The sequence below is a fragment of the Lactuca sativa genome, chromosome 5 (genome assembly GCF_002870075.4).
Source record: "Lactuca sativa cultivar Salinas chromosome 5, Lsat_Salinas_v11, whole genome shotgun sequence".
In the NCBI taxonomy this organism is placed as follows: Eukaryota; Viridiplantae; Streptophyta; class Magnoliopsida; order Asterales; family Asteraceae; genus Lactuca; species Lactuca sativa.
This window is the reverse complement of record NC_056627.2, coordinates 55,606,077-55,614,464: the sequence shown is the minus strand read 5'-3', so window position 1 is coordinate 55,614,464 and position 8,388 is coordinate 55,606,077. Positions and strand designations below refer to the sequence as shown.

Genomic DNA, 8,388 nt, shown 5'->3' with positions numbered 1-8,388 from the left:
TAGAAGACCCGGGGGTTAGCCCTAGGCACAGTATGCTAGTATGATATTCGGGATGAGGTCCAATGATAGAGGGTGGGTGCCCAAGGAATGGTTTATGTGATAGTTTACACTTGTTGTCTGTGTGATACTTGTATGTGCCTGGTAGGGAGGTGAATGTGGGCGAGGTCCCGTATATCACCAATAGCAGAGTGTGGATGGTGTTCCACATCTCAGTAGCAGCAGAGCAGGGGCGATGCCCAAGTTAGGGAAGGAGTGAGGGTGGGTTGGGCCCGTATCTCACTATCAGCAGGAGTATGGACGGGGTTCCATGACTCATCAGTAGCAGGACAAGGGCGGGGCCCAGAGATAGGCGAGGCCTTAGGACAGGATCCGTTAGTATGCGCTTAGCTTATGTGATGTGATGTGATATGTTTATGTGCTATTATATGTTAGTGGGCGAGGCCCTGTGACAGGCGAGGCCTAAGTGAAACAGATCTGTATCCGAGCGGGGCTCGAAGCCAGGCGGGGCCTGGAGCGGCGGGGCCGTTGTAGTGGGCGAGGCCCGAGGTAGGGGCGAGGCCCAGGATAGCGGGCGTGGCCCAGTATGTGCAGTATGTGGTTATGCTTGGTATGTGGTAGGGTGGGGAACTCACTAAGCTTCGTGCTTATGGTTTTCAGTTTTGGTTTCAGGTACTTCCGGTAGCGGAAGGAAGAGCTCGGGGTGATCGCATGGCACACACCATTGTTTAGACAGCCTGGGAATGTTTACTCTGATAACGAACATGTACTTTGGAAACTAATACTCTGTTTATGTTTTGAAATGATGAATTTTCTTAAAGTAATGTTTTATTAAAAGAAATTTTTAGTCTTAAATTTTGGGACGTTACATACCGTGTTCCTCTTCGTTCTGCGCAATCGACTCGCTTTAGAATAGGAACTGCAAAGTAAAGTAGAAGACGAAGACAAATCGATACCCTAACAAAACAAATAAACACAGCGGGCCAAATCAAACAACGCCATCAATAGAGAAGAAGTAGAAGAGGGAAAAAGGAGACAAACCATAAATCAATATACCTGAACTGTGTTACTAAAGATTGGAAGCGTAACCACCGTCCGAGTTCGAGTCCGCTTCTGCAATCCTCAGTCTCTTCGTTCATCTCTCAATTCCCGGCAGTTTGTCCAGGCAACTTCGTACACTTATCTCCACTGTGTCGGAACCGAGTGACCACTTTCTATCAAACTTCGCTTCAGTAGCTGGTGGATTGTGCTTTTAGGGTTGAACGGTTTTATTCTGTAGAAGATGAATGGTAAAAAATGGTCAAACTGAGATTAAATGGGATGAACGGGAGGGTGCGACGGGTTTTGTGGAGATGATATTTGAAGAAATTCTAGAGTTTTAGGAGGTTCCGATCAGATGATTCTCAAATTTGATCGGTACTGAATATCTACGATACTATACGAACATAAATAATGCAGTTCAGATAAGAGATAAAGATGGAAGTGAAACCAGGCACGATGAACAACACGTGGACACAAAATAGAATATTTTCCACAAAATACCCCTATACCAAAATTCTATAATCAAGGGACCATTTTTGCCAAACTGTTCACCAGTTCACTATTCATGTTGGAGGCCAAGTTTAATATATATATATATATATATATATATATATATATATATATATATATATATATATATATATATATATATATATATATATATATATATATATATGGTACATGTAGTTACATCTTTTTCTTTAGATACTCTTAACAAAATATTAATAACAATATGATAACAAAATTTATGATCTTATTGAATGACATGTGCTTAAATAACTAATTTAACAAGTAAAAAAGGAAAATGAAATCTTACTAATGACGACAAGACATGAAGATCCCTTTCCCATGTTTGAAAAATATATTCTTGAAGTTGAAATATTGATAGAACATATGAACAACTTTGGAAAATGTAGTAGACAGCCTAAAAGAAAGTTATGTGGTTAAGCAACCTTCATTCCCTTTAAATCGGTATAATCATAAAACAAATCATTTGACCAAAAAAGTCTAAGCATATATCTAACTTTGGAAGGGAGTGAAGTATATCAATGATCCAAACAAATATCCAAAACTGATAAAAGAGTAAGAATTGGCAAATATAAATGGTCTGCAACAAAATATAATCTTCAATAAAATCATCCAATAAGTGTGTAACAGGATAAAATGATTAGAGTAATACATAAATTTTGTTTCACAATCAAGTTTTATGAACTTCAACTATATTTGTGTAAAGTTCTGTTAGTGGTTATTGTTGTTAGAGCTTTAAATAATAGAATCAGAGAAATTGAGAGTGAAGGAGTTCGACTATTGATCTGTGAGACCAGAGAGGATCGGTGATAACATGTTGTAGACCAATTGGATTATGGATGATCGTGTTGCAAAATCGAAATTAAATCTTCGTATTTTCCATCATGACTCCTCATTTTCCGGCTAATCCCCCCCCCCCCCCCCCCCCCCCTTTTTTTTTTCGTTTTCCTTCTTTACCGTTAGAGCTGACAATTCTCGACACGACCCGCGACACGATACGAAATAAATGAGTTTGGGTTGAGTTTTTCAACCCGCCAACCCGTTTATTAAACGGATCATATATGAGTTTCTCAAAAAATAAACGGATTGACCCGCCAACCCGTTTATATTCTTAATAAAAAAATATTTTATTTTTAAATGTATTTATGTATCAAGTATTAATATTTAATAAGTATTATATAATATATACCATTGATTCATAGATCATTTGACTGTTTTGACATTTTGACTCGTAGTGGATAGCCTACAATCGTAAGTCGTAACCTGTAATGCTAAGTCTGTAACATGTTTTTATTAATGTTATTAATTTTCATTTGGATATTTAAGACTTAAATGTCTAAAATTCGGATACGATTGCATAAACCATCAAGAATTTATTCATGTTTAATTGTCAATTTTATATATGATATCTGACCCATGAACCTAAATCTGACCCACGAACCCGTCAACCTGTGAACTCGTATAAATAAATGGGTTGGCGGGTCATATATGGGTTTATGTTCCAAATCCACCAACCCGTGACCTATATATTTAAATGGGTCGTGTTTGGGTTGATATATTTTGACCCGCCAACCCGAACACGACACGATTGTCAGACCTATTTACTATTCCACTAATTCATTCAGTTCCTAATTTCTTAGCATTTAAGACCTAAAGTGATACTGATTTACCGATTCAAACCATAAGCTATACAAACAATGGGCCTAAACTGATGCCCCTTAGATTTTTGATGCCCTGGTCGCCTTATGTCTAGGCCGACCCTGAGTTCTGTTGTCCGATTCAGAAGACTACTTTTTTTTTACAAAGACTATCAAGAATTATCAAGGTGTCTTTACTCTAGGTTAGCGCATGTGACACGTTGGTAAATGATAATTAAATGCAATGTGTTTATTTGAGAATTTAAATTTATAAAGAGTTTATCATGAATCAACTCATTTGTATCTCACCAACTTTGACGTGTGTCTGAAGTGATGTCTTTAGAGACTCTTGAGAGTTTGGATATTTCACGACTTAGTCTGCCTTTTGGTTATGTGATAATTATGTTTTGACATACGAGCTACATCCTATAAGGTTTTGAAATATTAATTGTTTTGAAAATATTTTGGTGTCTGACCTGTAAAATAACATTACAGTAGAAGTAATTAAATATCTGACCAATAAACTAACATCGTCTTTGTGTACCATGTGTGAGCAAGTGCTTAAATTCCTATTCTTTTTTGCATAAAATATTTGAAGAAATTGAAAGCGTCCGTTATATGAACATCAATGAAGGTTATGAAAAACACAAAAAAAAATACAAAAAAATACAAAAAATAAAAAATAAAAAAGACCCAACTTGATAATAACATAACATCCTAAACAAAACAAATCACCAGGAATACAAATCTGTCTTTGGCTTCATTCACCCAACCCTCTTTCCTTCTGCAACAATAATGTTTTCAAGTCAATTTGGATTTTTAAAAATTAGTAGGTCAATCATTCAAAATCAAAAGTCCATTTTCAATCCGAAATGGATTTATAAATTTTGGCAATAACGATGATAATCTACTATCAAATTAGTGGTGTGTTTGGACTGTGGTTTGTGGATTCCTGCGGGATTGGAATTTGAGATTCCATTCCATGGTGTGTTTGGTTGCCAATTGGATGGCATCTTTTTCCTTGTTTGATGGATTTCAACAATGAATTCAATTTCATTCTTTCTTTTTTTTATTGAAAGACCAAAATACAATTATTACATATGCATTGAAACAAATAATATAAAATTCTAATTATAAGTGAAAGGGAAATCTTTGATAATGTCCCAATATTTCAGGTCGGTTTAATCCTAACATTTATTTTTTGAACAGAAAAGCCCCAATTATCTAACTTTATATGATACTTTGTCATTTTCTGTTGAAAATAAATTAAGGACTATTTCATTAATTTGGGCAAAATATTCAGAACTTTTTTGTTCAAAAAATAAAAGATGAGAATAAACCGTAAACAGACCCAATATATTGGGACTTTATTGGAGATTTCCCTAAGTGAAAATTCAAACTTCATTCGAGTTTTATTAGTGAATTTCCTTCCATTTCAAACAAACCAAACCAAACCAAACCAAACCAAATGTGTGACAGGTTACAATTCTTTCAGAATCCAATTCCCTTAGTAGGTGTTTGGTTAGCATAATGTTTTTGGAAGGAATGGAATCGGTCAAAAGAAGAATGGAATTCCACACACTACGGAATGGAATTTGAAGGAATATGATTAAAACAAATTCTGTCTATTTGGCAACCAAACACACCATGGAATGGAATACGTATAAAAGAATGGAACTGGATTCCTTCAACCCAACCTTAGGAATTTGAAGGAATCACATGAAAAGACTTCCATCCATTTGGCAACCAAACACGCCATGGAACAGAATCTCCAACATCATTCTCATTGAGAATCCATGAATTCCAAAAAATAAGCATTTTACAAACTAACCCCCCTAACTTTAATTTACTTGGCAACATTATGCTAGAATCTAATAATATTAAGAAAAAAAAAGATGAAAAGCGGAACCCTTTACATCATCCTTACCAGATCATAGTTTGTCAAAATCATCATCGTCTAACCCATCATCATTTTTGTCGTCTGAAAATACAAAAAATAAGGCATCAGCAAATAAAAAGAAGAATAAAAATGGTTAAGACAACATACCTTGCCCATCATCACTATCACCAAGATCACCCAAGAGAAAGACATCCAAGTCCTGGTCAGCTGTCTTTGAGGTTGCGGTTTTAGTCTTCTGTTTTTCTGCTTCTTCTGTTTTAGAAGAAACACTTTCAGTTGCAGCATCATCCTCCTTCACCTTTTCACCACACTTTTTCTTCTCCTCTTCTTCTATGTGTCGCTTTTCATAACTTTACTCATATCATATCAAAATTCAAAACTCAGATAACAACCATTTTATTACACAGTACAAGTTGTACTAAAGTAGAGTGGAAAGTAACTTACGGAGTTAAATGGGTATTTACTAGCAGAAAATATATCCTCCAGAATTTCCGTTCTTTCATCACCCGTGGACACAAATCATACCTCAACTTTGAAATTTCCTGCAATGCCAATAAATAATCAATAATTTAAATAAATAAACAAAGTCACAATTTGTTACTTTTTGAAAACTCCTTTTCACGAGGTCGGTGTTCTCTATTTTCAGTTATTCTACTGCACACCAGAAGAACACTAAGGTGCTGTTTGTTTTTCCGAAGAGAAAATGCTTGAAGTCTGCGGACCACCTCTGCAATCCTCTGTAGCAGAAGAGGTGCAACAAACGGCTGCAACATTTAATAAAAAGTGTGTTTGTTTTTTAATGTCTGCAGACTGCTGCAGTAAGTTAAAACTAAGGCGTGAAGAGGTTTGAAGCAGTTGGTTTAGTGTTGCGCCACGCAGCAGTTTTTAAGTCAGAAGTCTTCTGAAAAACAAACAGCTGCGAAGGGCCAAGTGCTGCGCGACGCAGCAATAAGTTGTCTGAAGTGGTTTTTTTTTAAAAACAAACAGCACCTAAATGATCTATTTCATGCGAGTTCTAAACAAAATGTCATACTTTAGCCATTTTTCTTACACCTAATTGCAAGATTCTAAAAGCAAACTTTTTAAACTTGTTTTGGCAATATTACTATTAAGACAATGACACGCAGATCACATAAAGTTGATTGCTATCTTGTTTCAAAATAATGGAGTGAATAGGTGGACATGGAAACGAACAATCTATGCCTTACGATAACAAAATATGATAAAATAAGCAACAGGGGTATCTGGTAGGGAATTTCAGTATGTAAAAGGTTTTAAAAAAAAAAAATGATGTTATTCTCTGCTATCAAAAGGATTTAGGAAGTTACCTTTACAGATGAGAGAACAAGTTTAGCATGTATTTCTTGCCACTTTGTAAGATCCTGCCGAACATTTGAGATCGTAGGAATATCAGATATTTGTGAGTCATCTGCACATCATAAACATAAACTACTCCAATTATAACCATCAAACAAATTAGAACTTTGAACAGGTTTTGAAATATACATAAGCATGAAAAATATCATAAATCCGTAACATGTCTATATAAGCACACTTCTGCTAATTTGTATAATTCAGTTCCAAATTTCTACAACATTTGCTACCTACCATTTGACAAGATCAACAACTTTGGTGCATTTTTATACTCGAGAGGTAGAGGCATATAGGAATGAAATCACTATAATTAGCTAAACCAACACATATTCCACTACTATTTTTAGGTGCACCATGTTCTTGTCAGTTCTGACATATTATCTAAGGCGTACCAGTTTGATCCCTGTAAATTCAATGAAACCAAATGTTGGAACATCCAACCTCTTCTAGACTGAACAACTGGATCACATATATGTCTGTAACACACTTCTTCATCTGAGGAATTCTGTAACTCCCAACAACATAGAAATACGTGCAGACATGGCAACATTATTAATGGCTTTATTAACTAGAGTTGATTTGCTGTGATTCCTATAGTTGCATAATATCTACACTGGGACAGTTTTGTGGATTACCCACGTCTTCTGGAAGGTATACCACATCATAAATTTCGTACTTCTCAGTACACCAGAGCTGAACTTCACCATTTGATACTGTTAAAAGAAATATATCACAACTGAAAGACATTACTAATTTTGACAACACCATTACAACTCGCCATACAGTGTATATACTATTAATCGTGATGCATCCCTACGAGGCACTAAAAAGGCTCAAAAACCCTAGAGGGGAAACAATGCACACCGTGATAGAATCGGAAGTCATGAAGGTTCTCAAATCATGTACTAAGCATTCTCCAAAACCTATAACTAACTTCATTCTTATATGTATTTCATACAATACGCATGCTTTTAACTAATAACTGATGCAGGCGTACCTTATTAACTGCTTTACTTACCTTCTAGCGGGAAGTCTCGAAACGTATTTATAGTGATTTCCTTCACAAACTCTCGCAGCTCTTCCGTAATTCCAAACTTCTCGAGATCCGCAGGGGAAGTGCCCCCAGGCTGCGCTGTCGCAGAAGAATCGACAACGAGTTGCGAGATCGCGGCAGAAGTGGAAGGAATCTGAGACTTGATCTGATCTGCACGTTTCAACGCTTCGACCTTAACGAAATCAACCTTCTTCGATGCCTCAGCAGCGATCTCCTTAGACCGTTTCGACGCCTCCAGGACGATGTCAGAGAGCTTCGATGATCCAATGGTGAATTCCTGTGATCGCTTCGCGGCTTCTTTTGTTAACTCTTGTGATCGTTTCGCGGCTTCTTTGGTTAACTCCTGTGATCTCTTGGCAGCGTCTTCAGCGAAGGTGCGAGCCTTTTGCCAGAAATCCATGGCGAATGCGTGAATCGTAAGAGGTTTGCTGGTTGTTTTGATGCGATTGAATATGGTGAAGATGAAGGAGGAACAGGGGAGTGAGAAAGGAAGAATCGAGTGTAGTGGTATGCACGTTATGAAGTATGGTGCCGTACGAATTAAGCTGTCACGTAGCAAAAAGTCAAAATTTTGACTGCGTTGAGAACCGTTGATTGATATAGAGTAAATTACACTCTTGGTCCATGTGGTTTGCTCAGAATAACAGTTTAGGTCCTAGTATCAGAATAATAAAACCATTGGTCCCTATAGAGATCTTTCCGTATCATTAGTAGTCCTCCCATCTAACAGCCTTAACAGTGGTCCTCCCATCTAACAACCTTAACAGAGGGCTGTTAAATATTTAACAAGGATGAAAATACCCTTCTTCCACCACCCACATACCACCATTATCCCTACCACCACGATTAAAAATACC

At 36.7% G+C, this 8,388-nt stretch overlaps 1 protein-coding gene across 1 annotated transcript; it reads right to left on the bottom strand.

The window, feature by feature from the left end:
• Positions 1-3,753: 3,753 nt before the first annotated feature.
• Positions 3,754-8,032, bottom strand: LOC111915631 (uncharacterized). The gene is made up of 6 exons (XM_023911269.2): positions 7,496-8,032; positions 6,432-6,532; positions 5,548-5,645; positions 5,251-5,453; positions 5,131-5,184; positions 3,754-3,987 (listed from the first exon to the last, which is right to left on the bottom strand). Exons 1-5 carry the CDS (start codon positions 7,929-7,931, stop codon positions 5,135-5,137), a joined length of 888 nt encoding a protein of 295 aa, XP_023767037.1. The 5' UTR covers positions 7,932-8,032; the 3' UTR covers positions 3,754-3,987; positions 5,131-5,134.
• Between the last annotated feature and the right edge of the window lie 356 nt (positions 8,033-8,388).